We start from the raw sequence: 19193 nt of genomic DNA, 5'->3' as shown, positions 1-19193 counted from the left end.
TGACTTTCATTTCTGAGAATTGCGCTTTCAGGCACACAGGAGTTTTGAACTCCAACTTCATGCATGGTTTTGAATTTTACTGATGTGAATTTGCTATGTCTGGTGAGAAGTTGAACCAAACCTGGGTTAATGCTCATAACCGGCTGCACCTGTCTAACACAGCTGACTGTAACTCCTCACTGTGAAAACACAAGCAAAGCTCTACTTATGTTAGCAGCTTGATCCAGTAGGATGTAGCGTGCAAACTGTTGCTGAAGAGAGAGTTAAGAGAAAGTTAATTAGCCACAATCAGTTAATCTTTGAAGCCATTTTAAATCAAAACTTCACCCAAAATTCAGTGGGCCCAGCTTCACAAATATGAATACTTTCTGGTTTTCTATGACAGAAAATGAATTACATTCAGGTTCTGGACGAGAAGTAAGTATAGAGCGGTGCAAGGGTGACATTTATTTGTAGTTAACTTCGCTCTGGTTCCCTCGACAAAAAGCCAATGGGATTTTTCCAGTGGATTTGGAGCACTGCAAACAATAAGCTTGGTGGCAAAAAGTTTGATACTTACACGTTTTGTTCAGCAAGATAATCTTCACAAACAAACACCACTTTAATGATTTTTGAAGCGTGACTGCAATCACAAGAGGTAAAAAGCTGACTTAAGACTGTAAACAAACTACACCACGGATGCATGACTTCACCATGACCACCACAGCAAGGGCTGTGCCGCGTGTATGTAGCCACTTGTTAGCAACTGCTTTTGTTAAGACACATAAAGGCTTCAAAATTCAGAAGTTGGTTATTTACTCACGCAATTAATGTCGTATTAAAAGCGTTAAAATCTCTTATGCTTGTGTTAATCAGGCATCCAACCAAAACCCATTCAAAAATCCTGTGGAAAAGTGCAAACATGCTAACTCATTTCCCATTTTAAGGACTCATTCCTGCAGTACTCTATATGTCCACTTGAGCTTTAGAGAATTTAAACTTTTAACTATTTGCTGTCATTCTATTGACCAGGGATCTCATTTATAAAACAACACGTAGGATCTATACTAAAAACGTATGTACAGACGAAGCCAAAAATTGCATGTGCCAAAAAATATTCAACACTTTCTACAATCAGGCGTCTACCTCACCATCTGTTTCTCAGTTTCCTGTCTCCAAAATGTTTGATGCACAATGTCTATAAATGAGACCCCCAGACGATTTGAAAAGAACAGATTAATGGTAATGTATTACTTGCAGCCCAAGTTGAAGGCTAGAATTTTTTTTCAAAATGCTGAAATTGCCTGATAAATTAAAAGCAAAACTTTAACAAATACGGGCCTAAAGTATTTCTGATCCCCCAGTTAACTTTCATTAAATTAACTTTTACTCACATTTTTGTTAATATATGGTCTGTCATTAAATGTAGACACAATGCCTTCGCTTATCTTAATAAAGATGCTCTGGTGACAATAGGCTCTTGTATGAGAATCTGCTCTGAGTTGCTTTTCCTGTTTCCTCTGCTTGTTTTCTGAGCATGCTCAGTGCCCAGGAAGGAGCGCAGAGAGAAGAAGGGAGGGGGTGAAGAGAGAGGAGGGGGGCTCTGTTTCCAAGGAGATGGGAATACAAGGCTTTACACTGCAGCCGCTGTGTTATGCAATAGGGCTGTTACCATGACGATGTTCAAGGGGTTGGGTTGAAGGAAGAAGGGGAAAAGCTCACAATGCTTAAGGGTGACGCGTACCGAGAAAGTGCAGATTCGAACGTCCGTGCAGAAACTACACAGACGGCTTTAAAAGGCAGCACGACATGAAGCGGCAGGTTGTAGGGACGAGCTTCAAACGCTCACAGGCTGACAGTGCTAAACCGTTGGTACTGTAGGAATAGAGGGTCTTTGCATTATGCTGTTTACAGTAATCTCCATGTTTACCAATCTAGAGATCTGACACCAAGTCATGATGTCAATGATGTGTTGTTATTAGGGATGGAAATTAATAAGCCATTACTGATGCTGCTTATCGGTCAGATTCTTGATTGATTTCCTTATGAATACCTGATTGATTTTATGTGCAAAAAAATCATCTTTGTTTGTAAAATGAGGCCATGCTTTGGAACATTTCCTCCTCTCCACCATGTCCAGGGTGCCAACCAAATTAAATGAGTACTGCCAAGTACCGATTCACATTAAATCCATCAGTGCCAAATGTTGGTACCTCAGAGCGCATCTGGGTGAGAGCTGGGTTAAGAAAAGAGGTGGAAGTGCCGTGAAGCACCAAGAAGCCTGGAAAAAAAGCCACGGAGCTCCAAGGCCAGCAACAGAGCTCAGCAGTGCTGCCGGGTTCAACTTCAGACACGAGGCGGAAGCACTCTGAAGCCAGGAAGCCAACCACAAAGCTTCGCTGCAGCTCTGTCGGCTTCCCAAACCGAAGCCATGACTGCGGCACCGATCTCCTGCAATAGATTTGGTGTCTAGTCTATTTTCTTTTTTTATATTATTTAAGTAACAGTGCAGTATTTCTGCTAGACAAGCAGGCACACACAAGCAGAGAGACGGTGACACAAGATTAGCTCTATGTGTGATAAGGAAAGAGCAGAGGAGCAGAACTGCATTTTAGTCTTCTACGTCACACCTGCAGCTTGTTCAAAAATTACATTTTTTGTTACTGCAGAGAAAGTAACAAAAAAAGGGACCGCTGAGCAGTGGTAGCCATTCAAATGTGAACGTTACATAACTTTGACCATGACTCCTCTTTTTTTTTTGCAAGTTTCCGACGGCATAGACGCAAAAGTTTCATGCATAAGCTTGAATGCATACGATGGATCGGACAAATAGGATCTGGTTCTCAACTGCCATCCTTCATTACAATGATGACAAGTGTTCATTAGCCTATCATCCTTTCAGATCTTTACTTCCACTTTTGTTGTCATAATATACTAATACTGAAAAAACACAAATACAAAAATCACAGATGATGTTATTAAAAAAAAAAAAAAAAAAATCACTGAATATTATTTGAAAGAATTATGTCCCATCACTTTCTGTTCGCGTTTTTACAATTCCTTTAACGCTAAAATTATAAGCTGATAACTTGATTGTCAGACAGTATCTCGGAAACCATTTTCAATTTTGTCTGGAGTCAGCTTCTCTGATGTGAGGATTTGACATTTAAAAAACATCACTTTAGCCTTTGTTAAGCTATGATGGGGCTTTTTAATACATATTTTACATATCAAATGAATGAATTATTAATGGAAAAAAAATCAGCAGCAGATTGAAAGTAGTTGCAGCCCTAAAAATCTAGATTAGGTAACTTTTCCTCTTACATTCCCATCTTTCTGTCCCATATTTCCCAACTAATAATATACTTATTTGCTTTTTCCTTAGACTTATCATTTTTTTTTAAATGCACTGGAATCCATGCTACGTTTTGTTTCTGCACAGAGATCAATTAAGTTCAATCTTTTTCTTAGAGCTGATGTGCATCATTTGCTGTCTCTGAGAGGTTTCAGTAGTAAAGCCTCAGGCTTCACTATCGCCTACGAGAGTTCACACATTATGGCTTTCTTATCTGAGTGTAGAAAAAAAAGATGTCTGTCATTGGGATCTTTAGACAAATAAAATCAGTTTGATAACACACACAAAAATCCATTCCGATTTATATATTTTGTCACTCAAGGATTGATCCATTAACTTTTATAGAACTATTACAGATTTAGCTGCATCTTTTTTTTTTGCTCATCAAAATGCACTTCCTGTTTCTGTGTGTGCTAACTACAAAAACTGTTTAAGAAGGTGACTGTGACGTGTTTGTGTTTCCCAGAGCTTTTGGGCCAAACTTACATGGCTGTATGTTAAAGTGAGATGAACTACATCTGTAAAGGACTGGAAACCTGCTATGTTTTCCTGCCTTCTGTTCGATTCCAACCTGTGGCCCTTTGTTGCACATCACCCCCTCTCCTTCTCTGACCTTTCATGTCTATCTTAGCTGTCCTATCGATAAAGGCAAAAATCACCCCCCAAAAACAACAACGAATCTTGGAATACGCTGAGCATTACTTTTCTACTACACTAAACACTGTCAAGTTTTGTTTAAGTACAGGAAACTTCATTGTTGTAAGTGATCACCTGTACATATTACATGCAAAAAGAAAACTTTGAGGAAGTGACTTTGAGGAAGCTATTTTTCCCTCCTTGCACTCTGCACACAGTACCTCTTAAGCCCTGATGTCAATCTACAAAGATCCTCATTGTGGTATGTTGCTCTTTGTCACAGGCTTTACATCAGGGTATCTTATATTTATAGCTGAGGTGGGCCACCTCACCTAAAAACAAACACCACCTCTGCTAACACCATAAAAACAACAATACACTTTCATGGAATTAAACATTAACCATACGAGACAAAGAGCTGAGGCGCTATTTCCCACAGCAAATGCCATATATTTACCTGAAGAGTTTAGAGACATGTTTTGTTTTCATGCATTTTACTGCCAATAGTTTCACACTGTTCCACTGATTTAGAGATGGCGATAGCGTGCCAAGATATGCTGCAAAGCACTAATTAGGGCAAAGAAAACTTTAAAAAAAATATTATGAGGAAGGACATACATCCAATTTGTTAGACCTCAAGGCGGCACCATGCATTTAATGTTAACAAATTTTGCCTACAATAACAGGGTTCCTACATCTTAACGCAAGGTAGATTTCAGACTTTGAGACTTTTCAGTGCCCTCAGAATTAAATTTAAGACCAATTTTAAAATAACCAAAATTGAGGAGGGAAAAAAACCCACAAGAACAGACATCAGTTACTTCTGGTTAGGGACAATTGTGCCCAACTGTAACCTAAAACATGACTTTTTTGCCTCATGGTGGAGCGAGGGTAGAACTTGAGTTAGTCTGCAAGTTTTTTTTGGCAATTTTATTTTTTCATTTGCATGTGGGACTCCACTGCCTCCACTGTGCTGAAATTGAAAAACTTAGAGCATAAAAGCCGCATTTACATTTGCCTTGTACAGCTCTCAGCCATGCTGCAAAATCTTGGTTAAATCATTTTGGTCATTGTCATCCAAGGTACACTGACAGCTAGCTAGCAGACCATAGATCCTAAATTTAAAAAAAAATCAGATGTTATGAAGCAACATCAGAAAAAAATAAAATAAAAACCTTAATCCAAAAAATCCTTCTTCCCGTGCCTTTGCATTCTTAAGTGTTTTGAATGATTGATAAAAGACATTTTAATACAAATTAAGGCCTTATTTTTAGATTAATGAATTCAGCAGCTTTAAAGATCTGCAGGAACCCTGGATATACAATATAATAGTGGATAAGATAATGGAATTTCTAACTTCAATAAAATACTATTTTCGATGCCACTGAGAAAACTGACATTGAGGGCATATAAAATATCTATTTTTTTTTAATAAAATATAAATATGACCGGGCCATAACATGACAATAACGATTTTTCTTTCTTGGTTTGTAGCAGAGAAATCATTAACAATAAGAGAGAGTGAGAAAGCACAGCTGGCACTGGTGTATCGATACTGTGAAAACTGAGTACTGAAATCATTTCAAATATTCAGAATCAGTATGTAACACCTTCGTATAATATACGAACAAAAACTTGATCATGACACAAGATGCATCAGGATTCAGGCTGCCTACCGCCTTGACTAAACAATTTCCTGGAGAAAAGCCGTAATATTTATGTTAGTAATACAACTACCTGAACAAAGAATACAAAATTTCAGTGCTGCTGCAGTTGTCCGATGTAAGCTGTATTTCAACCACTTGCAGCCAAGTAGTCAAAGTAACTACAAAACATTTGTTAACAACCTTAGTGAAATTAAAATTGTTGACTCTCATTTGCGGTATGACAGAAGATGGAGTCATTTTAATACTGTTATTTCTTAAAAACAACAACTATATCACACACCAGGTTTAACAGAGACTCAATTAAAACACAATCAGGCTAGATACAGATGACTACCATTACCAAATAAATGCATTTGTTCACACGTGTTCATATATTTGAGTACATTATCAAAATAACTAGTACAAATGTATGTAGATCATTTACCTCAAAACCTAAAGTGAACTTCCACACACTCAGCTGAATTACATAACAACACTGTAAATACTGTGCGATCTAAACTGAAGTAGAGCAGCCCTCCTACAAAACGCACTTTTCTTTTTTCAAATTTCTCCTCTCTCTTTATCAGCACACCGTCACTCCCTCATACAATATATAACTGCTGTATAACTTCCAGCTCTCAGGTGCCGACCAAACACGTGGACCTTGGTATCTCTGTTTGAGCATGTTATCTGCAAGGTCGTAGATTCAACCAGCAGTCCAGTCTCTACATTCAACCAGACTCAGATGGTGTTATTTTGCATAAATCAAAATTATGCCAATTAAATGAAGCACCCTCTTCTAACCCTGAATGAGGAAAACCAATTAACACAAGAGCCAATAGGACAGCATTTTTTTCAGCAGTATCCATAAATCAGGATTTAATCTGAACAAAGCAAGAAATCTGTCCCTGGATTAGAGTCAAACTGTCATCTCATCACCTTCACCTGCATTTGATCAAATAAAAGTCATGTGTTTTTTTTATATAATATAAAACAAACCATTAAAAGGAGCTATATGTAAGAAATCTAAAGCAAATAGTCGTAAAATCCTCCTAATATGTCACAGAGACTAAGGAATAATGTTCATATAACATACTGATNAACGGTCCGCTGGAAAACCGAAGATCAAGGACGCGGCGACGCGGCCCTGCCACGGCAGCTGCCCGGGGGAAAACAAATCAGTCTCCAGCCTGCCGCTGTCCAGCAACCTCGAATCTGTAGGGGAGGGGGGGCGGACACGACTCGCGGCAGAATTTTGAATTTGAGTGCAGTAACCGTTTTGGCCACATTCTTACATGCAGCGCCTTTAAACAATTATTCAATCAACAGAAAATAAATCAGCTATTTTGTTAATCAATTTAAGACACACAATGGCAGACTCCAGCTTTTTAACTGTGAGGATTTGCTTTTGCTTTTCTTCATCTTATTTAACAGTAAACTTCATATATTTTAGTTTTACACTGCTGACTGGACAAAAGTCAACATGTGAAGATGTCACTAGGGTTTTCGTAAATTGTAAGGTGTTCATCACTGTCTCATAACATCTTATAGACCAGTCGATTAAAAGAGAAAATAATTTTAAGTTTAATTAATAATTTGTTGCAGCCCTATATGAGCTGTTCATAAAATGGGAGTTGGAATTTGGAGTTCGTGGGATTCTTGGGGCAGACAAAACAAAACATCAAAATCTCACCATGGGCATTTTTCTCTTTATTTTGGCATTTAATAGACCAAACCATCATTGAAAAATATCGTCAGATAATAATGAAATCTAAAGATCTATCAAAAACAAAAAACAAAATGTTATGTTCAGGTGATGATACAAAATAATATATTCAATTTCTGCCAATTGATGCCCCTAAATCCTACACACTAGACCTTTAATACCATAAAAGATCCAGAGAAAACTGCCACAACTGTTTATTTCTGTGCACGTTTTCAACAACACTGCAGGAAAATCGACCACATCTCTTTGCTGACTCTCAACCTGTTTATTAAACCACACTGGTGATTTGTAACTTAGGCTAGTAATTTGCAGTATTAGCTAAATGGGTGGTACCAAATGCAAAACTCTTTGTTTTACATGCAAATATATGGCTAGTCTTGTCTGTGCTTCAATGTTGCACAGGAGTCAAGGTGCACCTGAGGTTGTCAGTGATGTAAATTTAACATTCTTGCTCTGTGTCTACAGTAGCATGACTGCACTTAAAAGATGAGTCAAAACCTCTACTTATGTGTCATGTGTGCTGATTTCAATGCAACTTCAACTGCTGACAGCATACTCTGATATACAAATGAGGCCAAGAGATACCATCAATGCTGTCTGACCACTTCTGCAAATTTCAGTTTGCATAGAACTAGCAATGTTGTCTCACCCTCACAGGACACAATAGTCATATCTTTGTGCATATTTGAATTAGTGATTTCTTGAGAAATATGTGGATGCAACAGCAGTGCAGTAATAAAATGCATCTGTCGTGCACTGATGATGAAAATCAATACCACCTTCAGTGCAACAAGCCGAAGTGTGCACGAATGTTTTACGTTTGTTGAACCAGAAGTCATCGTGCTCGTCTTGGCAGTCGTAATCACACAAATTACACAAATTACATCTCCTTCAGAATTGCACAACAGGATTTCAGTGAGTGTCAAGGCTCTCATTCTCTCCCTCCCTCTCCCATTGGCTGTGGAGTGGTGGTACTGATGTCAGAGGCAGAGGGGTTGCCATGGAGACGGGCGCCACGGTGGCATTTCAAGAGGACAGCGGCTCATGGCAGAATGAAGCAGAGCATCAGCAACGGCTAAGAATGAGGCGGGTCAAGGAGTTGAGATCAAAATTCGAGGATGTCACCAGGAGGAGGAAAAGACATTTAATTTCAATCTAAATGTTTATGAGAGATGTGTTGACTATATATAAAATGTGCATCAGTGGTGGCCAATATCTCTTTGATAAATGAACTTTGGAGCAAAGAGATACACTCTATTTATCCACAACTAGTTAGATCTAAAAGCTATCGAATTAAATCCAAATAAAAAGCTTTGTCTGAACTCTCCACATGCTTACTACAAGACTACACATCCGGATTTATTGCATATATTATAGCACAGACTTATTTAACAACGGGATTTCAATAATGCTTTTTTTCAGTTGAGTAAAAACAAAAATGAGGGCTGAAAAAAAAAAAAAAACCTGGTCGATTAATTCCAAACTTTCATTGTTTGCCACTTCTCAAAAGTAAAAGGTTTTCTAGTTTACTCTGTTTTATCATTTTAAATTTAACATTTGAGTTTTGGGCTATTGGTCGGGCAAAATGAGTTTTCTGAAGACATGGAGCTCTGGGAAACTGTGACAGGCATTTTACAATATTCTTTTTAGACTACTCGGAAAATAATAAACTGATAGGAAAATTCAAACTAATTGTTGGTTGCAAAGAAAAAGAAAAAGATTAGAGGCAGTTACTATTTGCCAGTAGGCAAGCTCCAAGCTTCAGCTGGGTTTAATTCAGCTTCTAACAGTCTTTACAACTTTACCTCTTAGGCAAAATGGTTTTATATCAAATAAAGCTTAACACTAGTTCTAATAAAGTGTGTAAGTCATGCCAGATTCACTACAACAATGAGTTGTGGACTACCAAATACTGCTCACATCAAGTATTCTTTTGCCGTCATTCAATGTCTTTCAATTGCCATTACATCTCGAACAAATGTGTTAAAATAAGCACCAAATATGGAGTCAAATCCATGGATAATAGGACCCTGTCATCAGGAAACAATTAAATGCTTTTACAGTCACTCAACTTAGGATGCACCCATCTGATGCGCTGGGTCATATCTGCAAAGTTTCTTTGTCCATTTGATTATAAAATGCAGTATTTCCTTCACTGATGACATTCACTCCACATGGTGCGGTATACAGATTTTAAATTTGGGGGAAAAGACAGCACTAGTACTGGATCAGTACCCCACAGATACCCTGAGTGAGATATCAGACTTGATTGTAGGGATGCATTGATCTAGCTTTTCTCTCACAAACAGATGCAACAGAGGGCTGTACCCTCAGAATTTTGTCAGTCAAGTCCAATTCAGCTGTTAATTAGACTTCTAAACAGAGTTCGGCGGGATGTTCAGGGTGACATCAACTTTCACGTAATATAGTAAAAAACCAAGTCAGCCCTCCGAGATAATGTATGCTAACTGTGCCACCGGCAGATCAGAAATGTGTAAGACTATATCCTATTGCTTTACCACTTCCAAGCAGACGGCAGAAGATAACGTTATCTCGGAGCCTGACAGGGCAAAGCCTCTCTTCCTTCAGATAGCTGCCTCCGTCTCACTCAGACTGTCTCCAGGTCTGGGTCCGCAGCTGCCTGTACCTGTAGCAGACAGGACGATCTGACATAGTGTAATGATTTTACCCTGGACAGCAGCGTGAAAGCAAAGTGTGCTCTGGAGTACACTGCGCACAGACTGACAAACCCTATGACTTGAAAAATCTCAGTCAACTGAGAGTTCTCAAACTGATGGTTCAAATCTTCAACTTTCAGGAGGCAGCCCTGTGAAGCAGTTAATAAAATCTATCAAAGACAACAATGAACAAACAACAAGAAATGTCTCTAAGGATGAAGCAATGAGATGTCGTGCCATGAACATGACCAACCACCACCACTTAGATATAAAACTTTTTTATTAACAGGAGCCACTTCAGCAGCATCCCCCCATGATCTAACTGCTCATGTGGGCGTGTTGAAAAGGCAGAGTATGCCTAGGCTTCTGAATATCATAACAGAGGGAGATACAGTATCTTGTGTAAGCCCAACGATGTGCACGAACTGAGGCTTGTGTTAAGAGGCTCAGTGCACTGTCAATCTGCGCAGCCCTCAGCCACTGGAAAGCCCTGACATGCAACAAGCCTTACAGTCAAGGAGAGGCTATTGAAAACAAAAATAGGCCTACTCTGAAAATGACACAGACATGCCTCACAGTCGACCGCCCTCTTACCATACAGTCAAACACAACCACGTTTCATAATAGTGTATCCTGGCACAAACTCAAAATCCTGCACAATAACATACTGATTACCATGTCTTTCTTTGTACAACTTGTAAAAACTCCCAGACTGATTTTAATCCTCTATGCCATCTTGTTCTATTAAGGTTCACACAATCACTGGAAAAAACATCAGTAGGACGTACTAACAACTACAACTTTGATTAAATTTTAATAGGGTACCTATGGCTTAAAATTCGAACAAAATAATAGTTTCATCTTGGTGAAATGCTCAAATTCCACTTTCTACTGCATTAGGCAATAACTGCTTTTGCTTGGAGTCTGGATGCTTCGGCTTCTCCGCAACCCAGATAAAAGGAACACTTAATGAGAAATTGCATAGGTAACCAAAAGCTTGTTGAACAGTGGACTTCAGATCAACTGTTGGTGACAAAACAAATTACTGTAGAAGGCTGCAAAAGGAAAGCTGCAGCTGTGATACCTTACTAAAAAGTGAGTATCACATGAAAGAGGGGAAAACAGTTTCAGAACATAACATATCAAAGTCGTACATATATTATCATCATCCTATAGATCAGACATGAGACACAGATGAAGGGTGGTCCATCCAAGCTCTCTATACAAGGCATACATTCCCATATGAGCCACATCTTTCTTTAATAAAACCCATGATCGGCTATAAATGCTCTGCCACTAAGTTTGCATCTTTGACACAACGTCACACTTGCTATCTCTGCAGGATCTTTTGTGTGCTAAAATGCTTAAGGACTGCACATTGACAACAAAAGCAGGAGACAGCAGGACATGGAGACGGCAGAGAAAGCTGTTGTCATGGCAAATGTGAACAGCATCTTAGTGTAAGGCTTCAGTATGAATCTGTTGGTTTTATAAAGTGCTTTCAGCATGTCTAGGAGTAAATCTTGGGTGCACTTCAGTTGGAGATGTTTACATGGCTGTTTCTTTCGTACTTCGCACGAACATGAACATATTTTCTTTGTTTCAAAGCAGTCTCCCAACAGGAAGATGGATTGACCGATTAGCTTGTTTGACTGACATGGTTGCACAATATAATATTTTGGAGGCTTGCATGGATGCTCCTCTGAAAGCATCTGCAACCTACAGTCACAAAACTGAAGTTATAGCATGACCTCTTTGTAGATCTGTAGAGATGTTTCATCACATCTCTGCAGAAAAATAATTCCAGCTTTAAGAGTTAAGTTTCACCAAGTTGTAATTTGGTGAAAATCACTCGCTCTTGTAAATTATACATGTTAATTTTTCATCAAAAATGTTCCAATTTTCTTAAAAAACCTCAGAGTGTGAAACGTGCTTATGGGTAAAATGTATATGATAGAATATGAGCATTAGTTCAGCTTCATTTTGACTCATGGCACTTGTTGAACGCAGCCTAAGGGAAGCCATTTACAAAGTGGTAACACCAGTATTCAGTGGTGCACTGCCACCACAAAGAGCCTGATAAAGAGCAACTTCCTGATACAAAAATACTTCAGATGCAAACCAAGGGCTGTCTATGAAGTACATGCTGCACCACTTTCCCTGGCTGCTGCACATCAAAGCAACATGACCAACTGACTCAAAACTACAGGTCTCAAAGAAGAACGCAGCAAGACAGCAAGTGCAAGGAGGCTGAGGCTGACACATCGCCCACTCCAACGCCAAAGATACATAAACAACACCAAAGTAAAGAACTGGGCTTTTACATGAACATGAGCGAAGAATACTGAACTGTCTCTATAGCTTTTGCTGATGGTATATGGTACAGTAATTTAAGGGCTGCAAGATGAAACAGTCTTTGAGTTCATAAAGGGAAGTGCTCTCAAATATCACCTAAAATAATCTGTATTTCTCCTTGAAAACCTAAAATGACTCAAAATATCCTGTGATAATATATAGACAAACAGTTTTTGGTGTTGCATATTTAGTCTCACAGGACCCATTTATAAGTGAGAAGCGATTGTACAACAAGACAAAACGGTCACACTTGATGAACACAAAGTTCTTGTAACTCGTCATTTTGCCATCTTAGAGATACTGGCATCACTGTAAGTCAAAACAAATACAGTTATTGTAACTTTAGTCAAGCATGATGGAACTATCTGTGCCTGTTGCTCTAATTTATGATAGCTGATGTCATGGAATACGACAGATCTCAATATGCGTGTCATCCTCATACTCAAATCATTGTATCTTTTGGTTGTTTCTTGTAGATGGGCGATATACTGTATTAGTCTCCTTGAAAAAATTCAACCAAACAAACAGACTTGTAAATTTCAGCTTATCAAATTATCAATGATCATGCCTTTTGCGCCATAGACAGCATTACCTTCTCATGATTTAGGTCAAAAGTCAGATGTGAGAACAGCAACAAAAAGATGCCTGATCTTAAAGCAAACTATCAAATGAAATGTCAAAAGTTTATGTGAGGGGCTAAAAGTCTTCTTGTGCAACACACATTACTGGAATGACTTGCAGTAACATGAAGAAGAAAGCACTGGTGACGAGCATGGGCGAACTGATAACGAAAAGAGCGCCACTTACAGATACTGAAACTTCGTTAAAATAAAGTTCAAGGAATAAGACGTCACACTGCTGCCCCAAAAGTCTGACTGACAGCAACAAGTTGCCACTTGTTACATGTCATTAATTGTTGGTTAAGAGGATGACGTGCCCAGTTTTACTTAAAACAAAAACAGCTCTTTGTTGTCTTTGTGTGAGCTGAGTTTGAGGTAGGGCATTGCAGACTGTGAAAATATTCTTGACCTAATTTCGCTCATGTTAGCATGTGTAGTGCAAAATTTAACAGCTGTGTTCACTTTTAAGTTGTCCCATGAAAAAAATACAGCTTTCAGAAAGGCCAGTTTGGAGTTTGGAGCAAGTAATTGTGACCAAACTTCCCTTATTAAGACTGAAATATTTCGAAATTTTAGGAGAAAAATGAACATTTTCTGATCAAAAGCCAACTGAATCCATCAGTCCAGTCTAACAGTTCAACTATACTTTTTAAATTCAGTTATTTGAACCAGTGTAAATGTCCCAACTTAAAAAAAAAACTCCTCAGCTCCTTATGTGAAAGATATAGTCAATAAAAAGGCATTAATATTTAGTATTATTTGTTAGCGTAATTAAAATATAGTTCAGCACACATTAAGACAGTCAGCTGCCACTATCCATATCGATTAATATTTTATCCATGCCAAATGCCCATTACACATAACCAGAGAGCAAAGTGATGTCCTGAAATGATTTAATTTGTCAGACTAATAGTCAGCTTTGAAGTTACCAGCGATATAGAGCAGAAACAAAGCAGCAAATACTCATAATTTTTTAAGTGAATTTCTGAAATTGTTTTGATTTGACTTGCAGTTAAGCCGCCCAGCTTCACACCAACCATCAGATTTCAACACTTATTCTGAAGTGCTATTGTCTCTTTTAATGCTAGAGCAAGCTCACATACAAACGCTTTACAACTGAACATCCCTCCAGCATTGAGGCTTTGATGGTAACTGTATTTTAGCTGGTATGCCTGCAGTGGGTATGTACTGGTGATTTGTTGATAGGGGATCGTACGAGTATCAACCGAGGCTGTGTGCTTTTGGTGGATTTTTCCATTTTGCAGACAGAGAGATGCTAAACAACCTGCTGTGCCTCTGCACTGTAGGCAGGCCATGTGTCAAATCAGTGTTCTCAGAAAACCCAGTTCCTCTCACCACAGAGGAAAAAAAGAACTACACTGCTGTTGTTTGACACAAGGACAATATATTATGTAATACACTACAGTGTGCACATAAGGTCAACTACAGTGCCACGGGCTAAAGAAACAACAAGATTTTGTGTTTTTGAAAGAGGAGAGCACGATTTCACAGTTAAAATTAAATTAGTCATCTTTGGGGTTAATTATCGGAGTGAATCCTACAGATTTACACAATTACAATAACAATCATGCAGTGCAATGGGGTGAAATCTATAAAAACCACAAATAAAACTGTGCATAAATTGAGTTTTGATGTATTTATCTTCCACCTCACCCCTGATAGCATATCATTCAGGTAAAAAATACTGCTCCCAGAATGGGTCTCACTATAAATTCCTTCACATACAGCATGTAACAAGCCTTCAGCATCAGCCATAACTAATAACAATTTAACATAGTGTACAGCTACCATGTGTGAGAACACATGGACATTTTTATGACTATATAGTGCAGGAAAAATAACATGTAGTAGCAGGAGATTAGTATGGATTCTGTATTGATATAACATATCTCAATAGTGAACTGTTAAAACAGCAATTACGCTAGTTTGGGAGATAGAAACCACCACAAAGTCAATTAAAATCACTACTAATGTAAACATAGTGTACAGCTACTGTAGAAGAACACATGGGAATTTCACGATAATAAAGTGGAGGAAAATTGCATGTTGTAGAATCAGATTAATATAAATTCTGTACTGATTATATAGTGAAGTACTGAAAGGGGTATTATTAGTATGGGAGTTAAAATCGACCACAAAGTCAATTAAAATTACTGTAAATTTAAACAGTGCACAGCTACAATGGGTGACACGTGGACACTGATATGTTACAGATGAAATAAGATTAAATAGCATGACATTAGTTTAAGTTCTATATTGATTACAACTGAAAACCTGTACATGCAATGGTAGAATATAAACACTAAGGCGATAGTTTGGGAGATAGAAACCACCACAAAGTCAATTAAAATCGCTATTTATGTAACCATAGTGTACAGCTACTGTAGAAGAACACATGGGAATTTTGTGATAATATAGTAGAGGAAAATAGCATGTTGTAGAATCAGATTAATATAAATTCTGTACTGATTATATAGTGAAGTATTGAAAGGGGTATTATACTAGTACGGGAGTTAGAAATGACCACAAAGTCAATTAAAATTACTGGAAATTGTGCATTGTGCATAGTCAGCTACAATTGGTGACATATGAAAATTAATATATTAAAGAGAAAAATAAGATGCAGTAGCATTAGATTAGTTTAAGTTCTATATTGATTATAACTGAAAACCTGTATAAACAATGGTAGAGTATTAACACTAAAGCAATAGTTTGGGAGTTAGAAATGACCAAAAAGTAATTTAAAATCGCTATTTATGTATCCATAGAGTACAACTACTGTAGAAGAATACATGGGAATTTTATGATAATATAGTAGAGGAAAATAGCATGTGTTAATGTCAGATTAATATAAATTCTGTATTTATTATATAGTGAAGTATTGAAAGGGGTATTATATTAGTATGGGATTTAAAATCGACCACAAAGTCAATTAAAATGACTGTAAATTTAAACAGTGCACACCTACAATGGGTGACACATGAAAACTGATATGCTAAAGATAGAATAAAATGCAAAAGCATGAGATTAGTATAAATTCTATACTGATTATAACTAAAAACTGTGTATGCAATGGTAGAGCATTAACACTAACGCTATAGTTTGGGAGACAGGAACCACCACAAAGTCAATTAAAATCACTACTACTGTCAACATAGTGTACACTGTAGGAGAACACATGGGAATTTCCTGATAATATAGTGGAGGAAAATTGCATGTGGTAGTATCAGATTAATATAAATTCTGTACTGATTATATAGTGAAGTATTGAAAGGGGTATTATAATAGTATGGGAGTTAAAATCGACCACAAAGTCAATTAAAATGACTGTAAATTTAAACAGTGCACAGCTACAATGGGTGACACGTGGACACTGATATGTTACAGATGAACTAAGATTAAATGGCATGACATTAGTTTAAGTTCTATATTGATTATAATTGAAAACCTGTATAAACAATGGTAGTGTATGAACACTAAAGCGATAGTTTGGGAGACAGAAACCATCACAAAGTCAATGAAAACCGCTATTTATGTAACCATAGTGTACAGCTACTGTAGAAAAACACATGGGAATGGTATGATAATATAGTAGAGGAAAATAGCATGTGGTAGTATTGAAAGGGATATTATATTAGTATGGGAGTTAGAAACGACCACAAAGTCAATTAAAATTACTGTAAATTTAAACAGTGCGCAGCTACAATGGGTGACACATGAAAATTGATGTTACAGATAAAATAAGATGCAATGGCATGACATTAGGTTAAGTTCTATATTGATTATAACTGAAATCCTGTGTATACAATGGAAATGGAATTGACACTTAAGTGACAGTTTGCGAGACGGAAACCACCACAAAGTCAATTAAATTTGCAGTGCACAGCCACTAAAGGTGACAAAACATGGAAATAGATATATTAAAGATAAAAATAAGATGCAATAGTATGACATTTCTATAATCTATATTGGTTACAATTGAAAACATGTATGCAACACTAAAGGGCTACTTTGGGAGACAGAAACAACCATCCAGTGTCCTAAAATCACTGTGAATCCCTAGTGAAGGATTGCACACACCCTGTTGGGTGCCTGTTAAAGAAATACTATTGACAAAACATCAGGTTTGTTCATTTTTATAAGATGCATGCTACGTTTAAGTGTATAAAGGATGCAATACAACCTCAGTTAAAGGCGATGGAAATGACATTCAGTGATAATTGTGAGTCACTAATCATTGTTAGCTGTATATCTAAATAAAATAGACCTCCTGGTTAACTTAAGTGATTTGTCGTTATTAAAACCCACCCAAAGTCAAGCCAATTCAGCCGCGATTTAATCTTGTCTGTCTTTGTTGAACTAACATCGGTGTAACACTGTTGCTTGCTAGCTTAAAACATGACATTTAGCTAGTTAAGTTGGTTGTTTATAACGGAAAAGATACAACGGTAAGTTACGTTAGCTAACGTGTAGTCGGGGTAAAACAAAAAAAAGGTGTAAACTGTATATACACTATAAGTTAAAGAGAGTCTTCGGGTACACTCACCACACCATCCCGTAGGCTCCCTCCCCGATGTAGGAGAGGTTGCTGTACCGAGGCCCGACGTCGAAGGCCTGCCCGCGGACCAGCTCCGTTCCCGACCCGGGGCTGGGGCCGCAGCCAGCAGGGGCAGACACCGCAGCTGTCGCCATTATGAGCACTGGCTTTTTTTTCTTCTTCTGTTACAAGGCTGTCAAATAAAAAATAAAAAAACAGCGACTAAGATTAGAAAACAACTGTGTGAGTGCTTATTGTCTCTGTCGTCGCTGTGACTGCAGCAGTTGTCGGTGTAGCAGAGGCCTTCAGTTGGTGTGGAGTGTTTTTCTTCTTTCCGTTAATGTGTCGGGAGCGACCACACCGCTGCTGTGCTGTCGCAGGCAGGAGCGAGTAGCGAGCGGAGAGCTTGATGCTGCAGGAAATAACGGAGGCGGTCATGTGATCCGGTGTTTTCTTTTTTTTTTTTTTTTTTTTTTGTACTTTCCCCTCTTTTTTGGTGGATGACAAGTGTTGCCTTCAGGCACTGCTTCCACCCAGTGGCACAAAACTCAGCCTGACTTATAGTATAATACTGATCACGGTATTGCTCCACTTTCTGGTCTTCCTAGGAAAAACACTGCTCAATTACAGTTATTGAAAAACTCAGCTGCACGTGTGCTAGTCTCTGCATTGGTTTTAAGATCCTTTTACTGGTTTATAAAGCTCTTAATGGTCTTAGTCCTACCCATTTATCAGATTTGAGAGAGTGTTGATGTTTTAAAAGCAAATTCAAGACCTACCTTTTTAGCCTGGCTTTTTATTCTATTCTATTTTTTTTTAATTTATTCGTTTTTATTTAATCAATTACTATTAATCATTATTGTTATTAATTAAAAATAAAATTGTTTATTTATCATTGTATTTTATTTTTTAATTAATTAATTAATTATTTTTTAATGATTATTGTGTCTGTCTTTTTAGCTGGCATATTCTTCTATTTCGTTATTTATTTATTTATTTATCTATTGACGGATGTAAAATTGATTGACTGACTGATGATTGATAGTAAAATAATATAATATGATATGATATAATATAATATATAATAGAACATGATATTATATAATATAATATGATATAAAATGATATGATACAATAGAACATAATATAATATAATATAATATAATATAATAGAACATAATAGAATAGAATAGAATAGAATAGAATATATAATAGAACATGATATGATATAATATAATAGAACATAATATAATATAATGTAACTGTACCATAAGTTTATTATTTCTAAAAGGTGTTATTAGTACTCCTGCTGCTGCTGTACCACTTTGGTCTAGTTTTGTTGGTAACTTCTGCCAGACAAATATCTCCTTACTAATAAGGGAAAGATTTAAGGGCTTCCTTTAACACCACTTTATTTTGGAAGGACATTATATATACAGTGGTGTGAAAAAGTGTTTGCCCCCTTCCTGATTTCTTACTTTTTTGCATGTTTTCCACACTTAAATGTTTCAGATCATCAAACAAATTTAAACATTAGTCAAAGATAACACAAGTAAACACAAAATGCAGTTTTTAAATGAAGGGTTTTATTAATGAGGAAGAAAAAAATCCAAAGCTACATGGCCCTGTGTGAAAAAGTG

At 37.3% G+C, this 19193-nt stretch overlaps 1 protein-coding gene across 1 annotated transcript in view; it reads right to left on the bottom strand.

Annotated features, from left to right (window-relative positions):
* Positions 1–17971, bottom strand: part of mapk1 (mitogen-activated protein kinase 1) — a 42112-nt gene extending 24141 nt beyond the window's left edge. Inside the window, exon 1 of the mRNA XM_050050722.1 lies at positions 17563–17971. Within this exon, the coding sequence (XP_049906679.1) occupies positions 17563–17708 (146 nt within the window). The 5' untranslated portion in view covers positions 17709–17971. The remainder of the gene's footprint in view (positions 1–17562) is intronic.
* Positions 17972–19193: the final 1222 nt, after the last annotated feature.

This window comes from Epinephelus moara, chromosome 8 (assembly GCF_006386435.1).
Source record: "Epinephelus moara isolate mb chromosome 8, YSFRI_EMoa_1.0, whole genome shotgun sequence".
Taxonomy (NCBI): domain Eukaryota; kingdom Metazoa; phylum Chordata; class Actinopteri; order Perciformes; family Serranidae; genus Epinephelus; species Epinephelus moara.
Note: the sequence above shows the minus strand (reverse complement) of the source record. Positions and strands in the feature narration are given on the sequence as shown.